The sequence below is a fragment of the Genypterus blacodes genome, unplaced genomic scaffold (assembly GCF_046128005.1).
Source record: "Genypterus blacodes isolate CSIRO-AG114 ecotype Tasmania unplaced genomic scaffold, CSIRO-AGI_Gbla_v1 ptg000072l_1, whole genome shotgun sequence".
NCBI lineage: Eukaryota > Metazoa > Chordata > Actinopteri > Ophidiiformes > Ophidiidae > Genypterus > Genypterus blacodes.
The window spans coordinates 724,861-742,447 of record NW_027466882.1 but is presented as its reverse complement, the minus strand read 5'-3'; the positions used below and the strand labels follow the sequence as shown (position 1 = coordinate 742,447).

The 17,587-nt window shown below is 42.0% G+C and overlaps 2 protein-coding genes and 1 non-coding gene across 4 annotated transcripts; all 3 read left to right on the top strand.

Annotated features, from left to right (window-relative positions):
* Nucleotides 1-492: 492 nt before the first annotated feature.
* Nucleotides 493-4,659, top strand: rab42a (RAB42, member RAS oncogene family a). The gene is made up of 2 exons (XM_076157265.1): nucleotides 493-833; nucleotides 1,695-4,659. Exons 1-2 carry the CDS (start codon nucleotides 619-621, stop codon nucleotides 2,134-2,136), a joined length of 657 nt encoding a protein of 218 aa, XP_076013380.1. The 5' UTR covers nucleotides 493-618; the 3' UTR covers nucleotides 2,137-4,659.
* A 1,174-nt stretch (nucleotides 4,660-5,833) lies between these two features.
* On the top strand, nucleotides 5,834-5,967 carry LOC143005922 (U11 spliceosomal RNA). Its single transcript, XR_012964129.1, has one exon. It is a non-coding gene; the product is annotated as a U11 spliceosomal RNA (small nuclear RNA).
* Nucleotides 5,968-6,789: 822 nt separating this feature from the next.
* On the top strand, nucleotides 6,790-16,764 carry gmeb1 (glucocorticoid modulatory element binding protein 1). 2 transcript variants are annotated; one of them, XM_076157165.1, is made up of 10 exons: nucleotides 6,790-6,998; nucleotides 8,535-8,730; nucleotides 8,882-8,934; nucleotides 9,078-9,202; nucleotides 9,608-9,711; nucleotides 10,423-10,571; nucleotides 11,615-11,737; nucleotides 11,882-12,016; nucleotides 13,089-13,211; nucleotides 13,671-16,764. In XM_076157165.1, exons 2-10 carry the CDS (start codon nucleotides 8,600-8,602, stop codon nucleotides 14,486-14,488), a joined length of 1,761 nt encoding a protein of 586 aa, XP_076013280.1. In that variant the 5' UTR covers nucleotides 6,790-6,998; nucleotides 8,535-8,599; the 3' UTR covers nucleotides 14,489-16,764. The 2 variants fall into 2 exon arrangements, with proteins under 2 accessions (XP_076013280.1, XP_076013279.1); XM_076157164.1 differs by having other exon boundaries at nucleotides 13,074-13,211.
* The last annotated feature ends 823 nt before the right edge of the window (nucleotides 16,765-17,587 follow it).

The window sequence follows — 17,587 nt, the reverse complement described above, 5'->3', positions numbered from 1 at the left end:
TTCTATACATGTTCCGGGGATACTGAGGATTAATTATCGTGTATTTAGATGGAAATATGACCGACACAGTGAGCGGCCATAGCGGAAACAGACGCATGAGCAGCGTAGTTCAGAACCACGGACAGCAACCTGCTTCCAAACACGACGCTATTTCATATTCTTAAATAGATCGATGTATCTGAATGCAATTTAAAAGGCTCTATTGAAATTCCCTCTCCAAAAATACGCAGCTGTATACGGGATACGTTGAATTTACAGTTTGTGCAGTTACTGCCCTTTGATAATAACTTCTAAATTAAATTCTGTTTCGTTTTTGAGGGAAAGCAGCTTAAAATACTAACCAGGCTTAACTCTCGCTCGCGTAAGAGCTTACAAAAGCTTCATTCACTGCTGAGGTTTTATAGTTGCAATAAGACGTCTGAGCAGAGCAATAGGTAAAGCGATCACATGACACGCTGCGGTCGCTCGGTTGCTCCAGTTCACCTCCCCGTCTCTTCCTGAGCACAGAACGAAAGGCAGCATCCGCACAGCCCGTGTGCTTCATGTAAACACGCTGCGTTGCCGTGCAGGGCTTTGTTTAGCATCGCACTCCGCTGGATCTCCCCCGCTAGTCATGCCATGGATATTTTGTGGCAATACCAGTTCAGAATCATCTTACTCGGGGATTCCACCGTGGGGAAATCGTCGTTGCTGAAACGCTTCACGGACGGAATATACAGTGATGTGGCCGATCCGACGGTCGGTGTAGATTTTTATGCCCGCTCGCTGGATATCGAGCCTGGCGTGAAAATCAAGCTTCAACTGTGGGATACCGCTGGACAGGAACGATTCCGGTGAGAAACAGCAAAAATGTAGCTAAAATAGAGCAGATCCGCGGTGATCATTATTCACCGTCATATAACAGAGAGGCCTTTGGTTCTCTGACGTCTTTGCTTATATTCAGATAAAAGACTCTAATTGAGATGCAGGCGATTTCGCCTCGGGTTGTAGTGCAGCGGAATATGTGTGTGTGTGGGTGGGGGGTAAAGGGGTCAAGACGAGATTGGACGCAGGCCTCAATCTATCTGCTGCTCTGGCCCACATGAAAACTGTGAAAATCGAGGCACGTGATTGGATTCATTCCTGTCTCATCAAATTTAGGCCTTGGTTTGATTCCTTTGAGTCTATACAGTCTGCAGGGCAACACTGAAATCAAACAAGAATCATTTTTGCCTTCAGTTTGATACGTACACTTGAATAGCCCTGTTGCTTGTCCTCTTTCATGTGTACATGCTGTCATGGACCATTTCCACTTCCCTGTCTTAAGCTTTTAGATCTGCTTTCTCCTCTGAAGCCTGAGCTTCTGTGGATGCTTTCTTGATGAGGCTTCACCACGGGAAAGTCTTTCACTTCTGTATTAGTGGGTCGGACACATCTGCTGAGAAATGCTTCAGCACCAGTCAGCAAAAACAAAGCTAAAATGTGCACACCTGACCACAATATTTGAGTCTCTACGTGAATCATTAACATTTTTCAATTTTAAGTGTTATTGACAAAGCATGTGGGTGTTTTGGATTGTGTCCATAATGGTGATTGTGAGTATGATGAAGGACCAGATGGAGCATCAGAGGAGGGCCTATTGTATATAGCACTGCAGCTGCTAAAAGTTATTTTATATCAGCCACTAATCTATCACTCATCTGTATATCCACCAGGTCCATCACAACTTCATATTACCGTAATTCTGTGGGAGGCCTACTTGTGTTTGATTTGACCAATCGGAAGACGTTTGACCACGTGAAGGAGTGGCACAAAGAGGTGAGTGAACACATCCTGCCTCACCACATGGTCTACATCCTCATCGGGCACAAGAGCGATCTCAACAAAGACCGCAAGGTTAGCCGTGATGAGGCAGAGCACCTGGCCGCCGACCTGGGCATCCGATACGTGGAGACATCAGCCAAGTGCAACAGCAACGTGGACCGGGCTTTTGAATTGCTGACAAGAGACATCTACGAGTTGATGAAGATGGGGGAGATCGTCACCCGCGACGGCTGGGACGGGGTGAAGAGTGGCCTCACCGCCAAGGTCCTCTACCCGACGGACGATGAAGAGGAATTCGCCACTGCCACTGCTGAAAAGGGCTGCCACTGCTGACTGAGTCTGCTCTCGTTCTTGTCGAACACTGTCCAATACTCTTCCTCTGTCCCACAGCTCATCTCACAGCCTTCCACTGAAACCACTCAGGCTCTGTATCCCGTGGTTTTACCATCCATCACCCCCCCCCCCCCCCCCCCCCCCCCCCCCCCCCCACCCTATGCTTTGTGTAACCTGCCCTCTCAATGTGTCAGTTCTAGAATTCTTTTCTATAATCGAGGGCAGCGAACATCCTGATGTGTATCTTGTAAAACAGCCGTTTCTCAAAATCCACAATGTGTAGCTAGAGCAGAGCTGCTTTGGGCTTTATTAGGTTCAGCAGGACACGTATGTAAAGTGTCCAGAGATGATCAGGTCTGGGGACGTAAGAGTGTAGCCAGTACTCCTTTTCACAGCCACGGAGTTACTGGACTACAGAGTATAAGACGGCACAGAGAGACTTGTGGACTATACATTACTGTGGTCTGGCATCACCCCTATTTCATATGGCACTATTGTGGGTTTTTACCTGTCAAAGTTTATGTGATGCTTTGCCTGCTGCAATCTTTTGTGAGTGTTTAAATATATATCATAGTGAATCTATTGAAATGGAACCTCAACTCACTGAAAGCTCTATAAATGGGGGTATGTACAGCCACAGTGCACCCTAATCAATGTGCTCCTCCTGCTACTGTAATCTGTGCATTTATGCCAAAATGACCTGGATCATTTTGTGAATACTTGTTTTTGAAAAAAAAAGTTTCTAGATAAGGTGTATACAGTAAATAAAGATAGACCATTATAACTAGGGTAAGTAGTCCCTTTTAGTGATTTGTATTATAGCATTGGATGATTCATCTCAAACAAGAACAATAGATCAATTACATCGCGATTCATCTTTCAGCTATTCTATATTTAAAAAAAAAAGAAGAACAAAAGGGAGTTTGAGTTTAATCTGGTGCTGTTGGCGCTCGGAAAAAAGCAGCTTTCTCTTTCCTTCAATGCTAAACAAACAGTGTTCCATTCTGACGACTTCTCCGATTCGCTGTATATGCTGCTTTTGTGTTACATTTCACAGATGCTGAAGTTGGGAATACGAATTCAGATTGGGGAAATTTTCAAATTGTCAAGAAATGTAAGATTTGCCAACCCCTTTTTTATTTGTGGCGCCACACGAACTTGGCAGCATACACTGTGAACACTTAAGGTCATTATTTATTCCATTCCTTTGACGGCCCCTTATGACATGTCTCTGATATCACTGATGCTCTGAAAGTGTTCAGTATATAAGGCAAAAAGCCATACAATGATTAAAAATAGTTAAATAAAACTTTATTTTATCATAAAGTGGCCATAAATGTGTCAAAACAACTGATTCATTCACCCACTTATGCATTTAAACCTGAATTTTACTGTAAGTTTGCTTTTAAAGCTGCTGAAACTCGTTATTTACCACTAGACTTATCTATTTGGATTTACAGACCCGTGACTAAATGGAATGCCCAGCATGCTGTACTGGGCAGCTTATTGGATTTGCGATGAATATACTGTATGTATGAACAAACATAGTAGCGCCATTGGTTCGAGCTTACTATTCAGATACAGAATTTCAAGCCTTGAAAACTATGTCTTTCGTGTCTCTTCATGTCCTTTATTGCAAAAGATCAATGTTTAATTTCTAACTGTTGTTTTCTGGGTCAGAACACCCTGTGGACTGCAAGCATGACCTCACACCTCCTACTGCTCATTCACCAGCAAATCACCGCACCCTCCATAAACGTACCGTAAACAGCAACTGAATGACATATTTCTTTAAGTTGACAAAAACAATATGGATGATTCAATAAATTGTAATAGTTTCTGTGTAATATTTAGAAAGTTGTGTGTTGTAAAACATGTTCTGGAAGCAGGTACGCACCTTCGCACCATCCTTTAATTTTGACTGTTCTGTACAGATTCAAACTGCTGTATAATAACCAGGTTCACGTATGTCATACGCAGTGTTGTATTTTGTTTGTTTGGTTGACAATCAGACATTAGCATTTTATGGTCTCTGTTTTGGTGAGGACTTCATTTCAGGCATTAATCTTGATAATTAGTTACACAGACTTGATTTTGTAATCTCAAAACTACCTTTTGTTATGATTTGCCTCATTAAAGTGTTGAATGGAATCTTGTCTGTAAAAGTGAACTATTTGGCAGCCAATCTGAATGTGTTGCTCGAACTACCTTTCTCACTTTTTTTCTGTAATTGAAACAGGGTTAAAATGTTAAAAGAATTCTCTGTCTGTGATGTAATTTTGTGCTGAAGGAAAATGTTGCGTTTTATGGTGGAAAGGTGGCAAAGCCAATGCTTTTACGAGCAAAGTTTACACAACAACATTGTAATGGTTAGAGGAATAAACTGCTCTTGAACTGAGCAACATCAATTAAGAACTGACTCTATGTGAGGATATAAATGCATTTCTTTTCCACCATTCGAAGATGCCACTGGTCATATAGGTCACAATTTATGATTAAAATATTAAAATACTTTAACGTCAATTTGTAGTTTTAAAGAATCTGTAGATGAACAAACATCATCACTGTGTAACTTATGTCCAATGATGGCAATGATTACCATAAAGCAACCTTCAGTCCAAATCCAGCCTCTCTCTTACTGTAATCTTAGAAACAATCCTTCAGATGCATACAGCTCTGGAATGATATAAAACCAACACAGTGACAGAGGGATCCTCTACAAGAAAACATCAGCAGCTTTTTTGGCCTAAGCGACCTGATTTAGCACAAAACATCTGACTACTAATGGTCAAATATCACAGCTTTACTGAATAAATGTTATTTATTTTATATATTCTTTAGCAGGGGTTCGCCTTTTCATTGGTGCGATTTTATTAATCATCACAATATATAGATGTCTAATGGATAATGTTTAGACTTGCGGTCTTATTTAAAGGTAGGATTTGGCGCCCTCCTCTGACACAATGGTGGAACATCGCAATGACCTAGATGGTTTATTCTATTTCGGTCATTTATTCTATTTTTTCTGACGATAAAGAAAAGGAAAAGCCCGTTATTTACACAGACAGAGTTTATTTATCCTTAATTCAGAACAGATTATTCGATTTCGTACTTAATACTTAAATAATTCATGTTTAGTGACGGACTGCACCATCGGGGAGGTTATTAATTAAAGTTATATATATTGTAGTGGTGCTCTGTCAAGAAACTGAATTATTCTACTGTGGCATCTCTGTCGCATCTCTGTAAATAGAAATACCCAGTCAATTTAAAAGGAAAATATCCATCTCTGAAAAACGGAATATCCGCAATGAAATAACATAACATAATGTTAACAAAATAACATTTATATTGCGAAATTTTAACTATGTTTACGACGAAACCACATCAGTTTTAGACGAATGAATCGAAGGAAACGAATGGCTTCGCCGATTAACAGCCAGTCAGACGACACGAGGTTGCTCAGCATTTTACCCATCATGCTCTTCGACGGTCTGAATTGCACGGCTAAATTGTTTTTGGATATCAATGTCTACGAGCATATCCTGTATAATGTCTCTATAATGTTAATGTTGGCGTAATCCAAAATACAGAGAATAGAGAAATGAACACACATAGAGAAATGCAGCAAATATTTACACCATGAGTGTATAGCGTGTTCGCTGAGCTCATGTAGTGGGGAGTCCAGTACATCGTTAAAAAGGGCTTCTGCCATGAGTCGCACAGGAGAAGTGGGGCATACCACTTCTCTTGCGGAATCGCCATCAAGAGATTTCGGAAGCACAATTTTTACAACAGGGATTGCTGATGATCTTTTATCTCGGCGTCCCGTCTCAAAGAGTGAAATATAAATGAAATCGTATCTTCCCCGCTTTATCACAAATTGTGTCTTCTCTTGTCAATTTCTACCAGCTGTGTGTGTAAGCTACGTGATATATGGAATCAATTTCATCCTTGTTCATTAAAGAGTTCAACCTTATCTTAACTGACTTCACTTCGACTTAAGGACCTGAGTTTCAAAGAGTCGCTGCCTCCTCTAAACAAAAACAACATACATACGTCATACACGTGTATTTAAAAATGAAATTATATGCAGCGTGTGGATATTGACAAATATCCACGATTTGAAACCATGTGATGTTTGTATCGACCATTAACTCCATAGGGGGCGCATTGATATATTATTGCAATATATGCCATAAAGTTCTCGGACACTGTTCCCAAAAATGATTGTATCGATAAATCCATCGGAAACATCGAAAACAGCGTGCGTTGTTTTATACACAAATTCGGAAGCAATGTCAGAGTAAACGTGATCATACACCGATACTCACATCCCTGAACTTACGGCGTATTAAACCTACCACACGCATTCCATATAGATAAGGAACATTTAAAGCTGGCATGGAGAAACACACTTACACACATAGCGTAGCACAATTTCAGACGTCACCCGAGTTAGAGGTACATTAAACCGTACATTTCGTGATATAGTTTGATATTAAATCCAAACTGATTTGCTATTCGATGTTTCAATAGTATCTAACTACATTAATATCACCATTACAATGACTACAGTGTATCAAGAGCACCCACACATGCACGCGAGACGCAACAGTCGCCCACAGAGGCAGACGGGGTTGCGTTCAATGACCCAAAACAAGCATGCAAATACAGAATATGTCGACAAATACAACCAATCTATCCATCCTTCTTTATCGCAAAGTAGCTTATTTACATCGTTCGACAGAGTTTACACGAGCGTGAAAACAAGGCGAGCGGCAGGAAGTAAATATAGCAGATGAGAGCGCATGCGCAGTAGCTCTGTTCAAATCTAGGGATGTGTTTCGCTTCATAAAACGGTAAGAGCACGTTAATTTCCAACAATATCATTTTAATGTAATTGCTTGTAAAATTGTCGAACCGCGACACTAACGCTAGGTTTGGGAGGTTCGCGTGTGCGTCGGAGCGCGTTCTACGCAGCCAGGCTCGAACAGAATGGAGGGTAACGCCGTCGTCGTCGCGCCGTTGTTTGCTGTACGTGCCGCCGCACAGGGAGACGTCATTTTGAGGGGGAGCGGAGAGTTAAAATGCAGAGTTACGAAGGGACGTACGGTTCATAGACAAGCGGCACGTAATCGTCACACCGTAAATGCAAAGCTTTAGCCGCGTCGAACTGTGTAGTAGACTATACTGTGCAGTTTCCCTCACGACAAGTTACACCCTTTACGTTGGCCATAATGGCTACCGCTTTTAGCCCGGCTTGTGAAGCAGAGGAAGCAGAGATAGCATAAAGCAATCTGCTGCTTTCTGCGTGGCCCGTTTAGGCTCCTAACTTTGGTTAGCGGTGATTTGACAACAATAAAGCCGATGCTGTAGCTGTGGTGTTGATGGTTGATGGTTTAACACACACATGTACGTCAGATGTACGACAGACTGGCGTTTTCTTTTTAAAATAGCCAAGTGTGTTTAGAATACAATAAAGCAAGTTTGATATCGTCCTTCTTATTGATAGGAGTTTGTGGTAATTGAACGCAATTTAAGACATTTGTCACAAGTCGTTGTAGGTTTATGCAAAGTCAGGGCACAAAATGATCTAGAAATGTCGAATTATTAGTTTTCGCTCAGATGCGTGTTTTGACGGAGGAGGGGTTTGGGGCAATAACAGTGGAATTATGTCAAAGGGGAAGATTTATATATTCGGATTAAAGAGGGATAAGTATTTTTATTTGTATTTATTTTTTAAATGACAAAGAGACTCTTCTAAATACAGTTTAGTACTGTTTTGTATCAATTGTGACATGATGAATGAAATGATAAATAAAGCTGGAAAAGTTTCTTAATGAATTAGTTATGTTTAAATGTGAATATATGTATTTGCATTTTGGGACCTAAAATTGAGCTTTGTATTTGTAAAGTGTAATGCAAGGGTGTGGATAATCTGACATAATCTCCAAAGAGTTTATTTTGATTCACTTGTAATGTAATAAACTTGTTTTTGACATGTGACTTGAATTAAGTTAAGCAGTTTGACTGAGAAAAACTTATTATACATTTTCGCAAACAGTACTTTTTTATTCTCATCTGTGTATTTTCAAATAAATTCTATAGTAGAAAGTAATAAAATAGCCATGAATTTGTGTAAATCAACTATACAATTTATTTTCCTGGCATTGAATTTTATGGAGAGCACATCATGACTTTCTTAGGACTCTTAAGCCAAAGTTTAGGACTTTAGACTGCAGTAGACCTGATTTAATTAGTAAAAACATAGTCACCCTGTAATGTAATACTGTCTAAACCTCTGTATGTTAAAAGAGAACCAGAAAACTATCTTGTCTCTATGAATATGATATTGTTCATTCAGGCTTGCTCTCTTTTCTGTTGTCTTCTCTCAGATGAGCAAACTGCTGAATAGCCGTTATTTCAAAGCAGCCTCCACCTCTACTCTGCTCTGAGTGTGATGGCAACCGCTGACAACGAGGTCACAGTGTCCATGGAGGGGGTGGTGATAGTGAAGGCTGAAGATGGAGGCAACCCCGATGACCCCAGTAAGACTCAGGTCATCCTGCAGCTCCAGCCTATCACAACAGGGTATGTACCAGATGGAATTTACACCACGCTTTAGTCTGGAGAGCCACATGAGCAGCTCAAATTCCCTTAACAAAGGAAGATTCACACTTCACGGGGACATATTTCTGAATATTAATAGGAATACATGTAAAATAACACACTTTCTGTTCAGAGATGAGACGGGCGAAACGGACGCAGCTGTCATGGCTGTTGAAGCAAGTCCAGGTAAGACTCTCTGAACGATGCTTCAGCGTCTTGATGGATAGAGTTTACCGATAATATTACAAAAACACACAATCCCTTTCCTTTTTGGTTTCCCTTTAGTTTCCCTAACGGTCAAATGTTGTCTGTCCTCTAATCCCAATCAGAACAAACTGTGGTGGAGGAGGGAGACGACGTTGAAATCGGCTGTCCAATCACATGCGGTGACTGTAAAGCAGTGTTGCTGGTCAAGAAATTTGTGTGCCCAGGAATCAATGTGAAGTGTGTGAAGGTTGGTTCAGTCATTGTTTTGGAATCTATAGCTATAACTCATTTCCTCAGGGTTCAGGTTAGTTTTATTAGTTGGTTTCAAACCCAAAGTTTCCCCAACAAAAGTCCTCTTTTTAGGATGAAAGGAGTAAAAGGAAAGCCACCATATCTGAGTTTTGTCCTGAATGATGGCGCTACAGGTCATTCAGACACATTCATAAGACAGTGCTTTCATTGCAATGAATCAAAAGATAGCTTTATGGTTTATTACTGAAATCCAATCCCAAGTTAGTGTCAGAATTGAGTTACCCATATTATTAAAAGAAAGGACTGGAATAACGCTGAGGTGTCTCTATCCTCTATGCTGTGATATCTGTAGTGGAGTCGGTGACCTCTGTGTGCTTACACTGAATGTTTTCCCCCCTAGTATGAAGACCAGCTGATCAGCCCCAAGCAGTTTGTGCACATTTCTGGAAAAGCCACCTTGAAAGACTGGAAGAGAGCCATCAGGATGGGTGGAGTCATGCTCAGGTGAGGAGACTAAACAATTTTTTGGGGTTTAGAAGCCAAAAGCTGCTTTTCAGTATTAAACTCACGACATGCATGCTGGCTGGACTTTGTGAAATGATCTAAAAGCTTAGATGCGACTCGTAAATGGACTCAGCATACTGTTTATAGTGCGTAGTCCTCAAATTTCTATCACTCTATCTCAAAGCTACTTATTTTATATTTGTGGTTTCATACAATTAGGTTTAACACTCATCATGGTCATTTAAGGGTTAATGTTTTTAAATGCGCAAATACTTACATCCCTAGAGTACACAGCTTATTGCCGCGCATTGAAATGCACACAATGAAACAAACCTTCATCCGTCCTCATTTGAAGAAATGTTTGCAGATCACAGCTTCACAAATCGGCGATAGACAGTTTTGATTGTTTGTGATTTGTCTATTCTTTATTGATGTTTGAAGGATCAGACTAGTTTACCTCCTTCTGGATTGGTGCAATAAGTGGGAAAGTAACATTTCAGAAAGTCCATGTCAGGATGTGTAACTGAAATGAGACGTTAACTACAACTTAGGAATGATGTAACTGTACGAGGAAGTGTCATCTGATATTCTGAGGCAGAAATCGAAAGGCAGTTTTTCTTTTATACATATCTTCACACAATCAGCATCCAGGCACATGTTAGCGTCAGGTTTAAATGTTGTTTGTCTTGTTCTTCACCATTCTTCCTCCAGGAAAATGATGGATTCCGGTCAGCTAGACTTCTACCAGCACAGCACACTGTGTACCAACACGTGTCGCAGCACCAAGTTTGACCTTTTAATTAACAACACACGGTTCCCTCCAGATGGCAGCGGGCTTACCACCCCCACATCCTCTCAATGTGAGTAGCAGCACAGTGATCAAGCACTCGCTCTCATCAACCCCCTGAGCTGATTGATTGATTTGATGCAGTTTGTTCACATCAGCCCCTGTGCAATAGTGTGATGTAATCTGACTTTGACTTCAGCGAGAGTTCTTGTTGTGCAAGCAGAGTTTCCACAGGTCCTTTAAAAAGTCTTAAATAGGATTTTGACAGGTGTTAAAAATTTGATTGCCTCATGAAGTTGACGTTAGTTTTATAAAGTTCCATTAACTCCAGTCTTGCTCTTAATTGATGGGCACCGTAAAGCTCGCCGCCACTTAAAGTCGCGAGTCACCTTCTTCCCGAGCCTCCATCAGAAGTGAAGTCATCGGCAGTTAAAATTCATGTAGAATGTGAATATATTCCTTTACTTGAAAATGTTTGAATCACTATCATAAAGGTCTTAAAAAGGCTTACATGTAACTTGTTGAAACCTGTAGAACCTCTGGGGAAAGAACTATTGAAAACTTATATTTGAAACATACTATTTGTTCACGTCAGCGATTGTTTAAAACTGAGGGTCAGAACAAGCGACCTCGCCAATTTGTCATTCCTTGGCAATAATATGTCTGTTAGTAAATCATGTAAGTCAATCAATATTATTTTAAGGTTCTGTCAACCATAGCTTTGTTCACATTCTAGATGTGAAACAATGCAAGTTCAACACAGTGAAGTAACTAAAACGGAACCTGCTTGGCCATTTCTCGCACAAAATCTAAACTAGTAGTAAACAAGTAAAGGAAACATCTAAACAGGTGTGATATGTTTGCTCCAGCTTAGCTTGGATGGAAGCTTCTCCATTATATAACTTACACATTTGCAATCTGCTGTAGCTGTGATCAGCGCTTATTATTACTGGGCTGCAAGATGCATGAGCCTTTTTGAGAACTTTACGAGTTAAATTCATCTTTTTTCTCACTGCATCCATGATTGCACGTTATTTGTTCTCTCTGTCCTTATTGCTCCTAAATGCAAAGCTTTTCTCCTCTCTGTTTAAAGTATAATGTCTGTGTAAATTGCAGCTCAGGTCCTGGGTAATGGGGGTCCGGTGGGAGAGGACAGAGCGGAGATTCTAACAGGGAAAGTGGACTGGTGCTCTGGCACACTGGAAGCTACAGACAAGAAGGAACTTAATGAGATCTCAGGTGAGGGTTCTGACATCCCAACTCGCATCATTAACATCACAACAATAGTATCTTTTCTTTTGGAGGCTATATCTTTAAAACTCTCTATATACAATACATACACACACGCATCTACTCTGCTGTTTGTTGTTTGCGTGTCCATAGAGGACACACTGAACTTCTGGAAGGGCATCGCTGATGTGGGTTTGCTGGGAGAAGTGGTGACTAACATCAGTAATGAGCTGTTGGAGCTGCTGAACGGAGTGCAGCAACGACAAGCGGCTGCTTTACAGGATGCTGGTACGTTACTGTGCTTATATAGACTGTGATCAGACAAAGGGTTGGTATGACATAGGCCTCTTTTTGCTCTCATTATCTGGATCATTCTTCGTCCTCTGACCGGATGTCAGTAGGCTTGTGTATCTTCAATTCTTCGATGTTTTTACTTGAATTGAATAAGCCATATGTTGGATTGTAAAACGCAGATTATCAGTCAAAAGGTGGCTATTTGTGGATTAATGCATCGCAAAAACCTTTGTTACATTTGTTGGTTTTCAAGAGAAGAGGATTGAAGAAAATATTGAAATATTAATGAGATAAATTTGATATTTTTTGGGGGGGGGAATAATTGCTATATTGCGTAATAAATATAATCTATAGATTAATCGACTAATCGAAAAATTAATCTGTAGATTAATCGTTAAAAATAATCTGTAGATTAATCGTTAAAAAATTATCTGTAGATTAATCGTTAAAAAATAATCAGGTTTCAATTAGGTGCAGCTGCAGCCCTAAACTCTTTTGGGTTGTGGCTGATTCACTCCTACATCAAAAATAACATTAGTAAGAGTAGTAAACAATGCTGGAAAGATGAGGCTCTTTCAACTCGTAGACTTTGACTGTTTCAACTCGTAGACCGATTTGACCTCTCAAGCGTATCTCAGCTGCATGGAGAGTGAGCTAGATCGTATCCTTATGCAGTCTGGCAGAGTTTGCTACGATATGTTCCGTGCACATTTATCTCTTTATCGTATTTGGATACCATTCGCAATTTAATCTGAGGTGTAAAATCGGCCCTAACTGATTAACGGCTCGACAAACTGTGAGATGGAATCTGGATGCTTTTATTTGATATCACACGATGGCGGTGCATGAAATAACATGAAATGGAATGAAAGAACAAATTCAGCTGATGGAAGTCTAAAGAATAAAAGCGTTATAGAGAGACATGAGCAGCAGAAACCTTGTACGAAGGCCGCTGAGTTGATATTTTGGCCCAAACAAAAAGCCAGCTGCGTTTGTTCCTTCTTCCCGTCTGACCAAGTGACCGTGTGATTGATTGCCGCACTGATCCCAGATTCCTGTCTGGTAGAAGTGGCAGTGCTCAGTAACCTCGCCCAAGTGTTTGGTCTGCTGGATTCGGTGAAGAGAACCTTGGAGAAGAGGAAACAGCAGACGGATCCCAGCCAGGAGCAAATCCTCAGCACGCTAAGCAGTGAGTAGAACAACTGCAGCTTTATGAGCTCTATGTTTAAATTGTTCGTGGGCGGTGTATTTGTTCAACCAAGTTTATTTTTCAGTGCAAACTTGTTCAGGTACAGTTACAATACAGATTCAATCACAGCAGAACAAATGAGTCTTTTTTTGTGACTCAGTCTTATTGAATCTATGCTGTAGACTAAAGTTTTAAAGTTTAAAGTTTGAAGTAGTTCCCTCAGGCAAAGGCACAGCTTTAGCATTTGATCTACTCACTGTGCTGTTATTATTCAATGTCAATACAAGATCATTTAGATATGCTAATTGTTAAGTTGGTACCATGTGGATGTGGATGCATTTGACTGTGACACATGCTTACCTATTGAACATTTCCTAACTCAAGCCTCTCTTCTGTGTTGACCTGGTGACATTCTGATATCAGTTATTGTTTAAGGATGTACAAAAATCTCTGTTCTAGACCTGGAGGTGCAGCTGGAGGAGCAGAGGAAGCAGCAGCAGGAGCGAGCATTGCTTTCCTGCCCGCAGCCCAAAAGCAAAACTCCCACCAAGCGCCCGACCAAACGACCTCGCCTTCAAAGGCCGGCCTCCACCACCACGCTCATCACCTCCCCCATCAGCCAGCAGGCGACCTTGCAGCCCCAGCAGTTCACCGTTCTGTCCCCCATTTCCCTGTCCTCCATGGGTCAGCAATTCACTGTGGCAGGCCTGCCCGTGGCTTCCCTGGGCCAGTCGGCGCACACGGTCACCTTGCTCCCCGCCGGCTCGCAACTCTTCACCCGCTACATGGTAGCCGGAGACGGAAAGACAGATACCATTAGCTTGCACCCGTCGTCTGGCCTCACGCTATTGGGTACCACCACCATGCAGGACTCCAGCCAGCTGGGCAGTGTCGAGCTTGTCCAACTGAGCCAGCAGGGAAGAGAGCTGGTGCCCATAGAAGGCCAGGTGGTGGATGGCACGGTGCTGGTGCAGCAGGAGGTGATGCAGGGCGAGGCCAGCCAGGAGCACGCCGTCATCGAGATCAACCCCGCTCCAGTGGAGCAGGCAGTAGGAATGATGGAGCTGCAGCTGACCGGAGAGTCGGGCAGAGACGGTACCGTCATGGTCCAGGGGGGGATGGAGGTGACCATGGAGGGGGAAGAGACACACGGCCACATGGAGGTGACGCAAACTGAGGGGGTTCAGGGGCTGCAGCTAAACGCCAGCGGGCAGCTATCAGGGGTACAGATAGTGGTGATAAAGGACAATTCTCAGGAAGAAAACCACGTGGAATGAGGCCGCCTCACTTTTCATGCACTAGAGCAGGTATAGACTGGTGAGTTTAGCTGTTACAGAAATTGTAAAAAACACAGATTTTTTCCAAATACACACAAAAACTTGCATTGGCCTACAAACCAAGCACTAGGGTAGCCTTCTCCTCAGAAACAAAGACACCCATAGCATAAACATATAAGCTTCTACTTCACGACAACAACAAGCTGAGGAAGTGAGTAAGAGTGAAACCGCGAACGAGTCTCCATGCAGGGCCGACGATGGGTTCTATTTTAAAATCACATAAAAAAAAGCCAAGACCACCACAAAGCACTAGTTCCTGTGACACTCTAGCACACCTGCTCACCACTCAGTCAGTATTATTGTGGTTGTTGGTTTGTTTGTTAATAAGATCACGTTTTAGTTTTGTTTTTTTTTTGGTTCTGATTCTATGTGACAGTTATTGAGCGAAGCAATTTGTCAGATTGCATCGATGAACAATTTCCCACAACAATCCTGCAGACGGTCGTAGATTCTTTTTCCTCTCTTAAGATAAGGAGAGAGAGAGGAGGAGGAGGAGGAGGAGCCGGTTCATTACATCGAGGGTAGAAGAGAGCGTTCCCGGGTTTGTTTTCGTATTTATTTTTAATGCACTTCTAAGTAGCGGTCCGCTTGTTCACACCTTTACGTCTTTACACACACGAGAGGATACGAGCCGACTTCCCTGTCAACTCCGACCCCAGCAGAGACGGTGAGCGGTAAAACTGATGAAGACGCCCCGGATCTGGTTTGGGTTGATCACATTTTGGATCAGGTCTTAGTTTCCTTCTATCTATTTTGGGTTGATTCTCTTTTTTTAAAAATGTTTTACTCGTGCTTGTCTTGGTTTGGGTTGTGATTTGGAAAAAGGTCAAAGGTCAGTTTCGGGGCTCAATCCACCTTCATCGACCTCCTGAAGACCCCCGATATGGGGATTCGAACCCACCAGGCCCACAGAGTGTGTTGTGTGTCCTTTTACACAATTAATAATAACTACAATTAACCGGTTTTGAACAAAAGAGACCCAAATAAAAGCAGAGGAGAATTCTATCTGATCCAAAATGGCGTCGACCAGCTTTCATTTGAGTCCGTCTGTCACCGCTGCCTTCAGATATCTACAAAGATTTGAGTTTTTAAGCTAAAACGGAAGATGTGGATGATAATAGCTGACTAGTATCTTCCATTTCTAGCTCAGTACAGCAAGTGCGTTCCCTTCTTTTAAAATGTGCATCTAATGCGTGTCTTATTCTGTTACTCTGCATTATTATATTTATATATGTAATCGTTGACGGCTTCTCAATCGCACGTCAAAAAGGCCCTATTTACACAAAAATGCCAACGACTCAGCTTGTCCTTTTTCAATCTCGCCGAACTTCCATCTCTTCTTCCTTCTCCTCCTCCTCCCTTTGCTCTATCCACACTCCGTTATTATAGAAATACAACAATAGCAACATCTGGTAGTGCTGCTTGTCCCCGATCTTGGCCCCGACCATGAAAATGAAGCCCGACATGTCCGTTCACATCCTCTCACTGATGCCGCACTGTTGCAGCAGCAACGGCGGTGGCGGCGGCGTCAGTCCTCTACTGTCACTCGCAGTGACACTTATGGCTGGGATAAATTGCACTGTGTGTGTTGTGTTGTCGCTTTGGGTCCAAGCTTGTGGAAGCTGTATTGTTTTTGCACATTGGAGAATAACAGGAAAATGGTTGCGACAATGTCTGCCCTCAACGTTTGTGTGTAGAGTGAAGTCGGCAGGGCTTCAGCGTGCAGTGTTTCAATTCACCTTTACATAGTGAATTGGAACCCCAATTTAAAGACGATACAGACTATAGACTGAACTCTTCTCACTGGAAGAAACAAAGAAAGCTTCTGCACTAATTTTCTTATTGTTCGACTTCATTTGGAAACTCCAGTAAGTAGGAAATCTTCTCTTTACTTTACTTCTCGGCTCTTATTTTCTTTTATTGTGACGTTCTTACACAAAACATGTATCTCAGTACCACATGATTGTTTAAGTCAGTATATAAATAGACAGTATATACCAAAATTGGTATGCCTGGTATTTTACAGCAGTCATATTTATTAGTATAAAAAAAGCCTCCAACATGCAAACTGCAAACTAATTTATGATCTTTATCCTCGCTAATTGCTATTGCTACTTGTTCGAAACATGCATTTTTGTTGAATTGAATTTAACAAACGACTGTATTTGCATACTGACTTTGTAATGTGTTTTAATATCTGAGATTAAAACTTCAAAAACAAGTGAATTTGTACGTGTAGTGGGAGTGTTTCACCACAAGAGGGCGCTGTGTGCTCATTCCACTACGGGCTCAAACCGGAGAGGAGGAGGAGAGAGGTTACTGTGGTATTAATAGATGGTATGAATATTCTGACACGGCTGTAATCTCACTTTTCTCCATCTGTTAGGGTTTTATTACAGCATGCTGTGTAATCTGTACTGTCGTGGGTGCTGGTCATCGTGGTCTGGGCCCCTCAGGGTGCAGACAGTGCTGACAGGGGCACAGAGAGCTCACAGGTTATTGCATTTCACCCTTCTTGTCGCCTGTTCCACCTCCCCGGTCAGTCTGCATGGGATGAAAGCGGTTGCACATCTGAGCTATACAACCGTAAGCTAAACAGACGCACACACACAAACCAGAAGGCTGAAACGGAGACACAGAGGAACAGTGTGTGTGTTCACGTGCGTGTATGGAATATGAATGAATGTAAAGCAGCTGGGGGGGCCAGGTGAGGCCAGTGGGAAAAGAGAGTCTGAAGCGCAGGGGTCATTGTTTGTTGCACCGGGAGGGGATTTGTTGTCTGACTGAATCACAGAAGTGTTCCATACTTTGCAGATTGGGTTTCCGCAGGATAAAGAGAGCGGGGGCAGCGGTAGCATCGGTTACATGTTCCAAATGGTTGAAAGACCCCCCGGGGGGTTGGGAAGCTGTTCGAGAAAGGCCAACGCATTTGACATTTTGTCAGTATCACCTCAAATGGAGCAGGTTTAGCTTAGAATAGATAGGAGTGTGAGTCGTTGTAGCCGGCGTGTGGTACGGACAGCCTGGCTTCAAAACTAT

Bases quoted from the DNA above. Each gene is read 5' to 3' on its own strand.
- rab42a (XM_076157265.1), top strand. From the start codon at position 619: ATGGATATTTTGTGGCAATACCAGTTCAGAATCATCTTACTCGGGGAT. The intron at 834-1,694 runs GTGAGAAACAGC...TATATCCACCAG, and splicing joins GCTGGACAGGAACGATTCCG to GTCCATCACAACTTCATATT.
- gmeb1 (XM_076157164.1), top strand. From the start codon at position 8,600: ATGGCAACCGCTGACAACGAGGTCACAGTGTCCATGGAGGGGGTGGTG. The intron at 10,572-11,614 runs GTGAGTAGCAGC...TGTAAATTGCAG, and splicing joins CACCCCCACATCCTCTCAAT to CTCAGGTCCTGGGTAATGGG. The intron at 13,212-13,670 runs GTGAGTAGAACA...TCTCTGTTCTAG, and splicing joins AATCCTCAGCACGCTAAGCA to ACCTGGAGGTGCAGCTGGAG.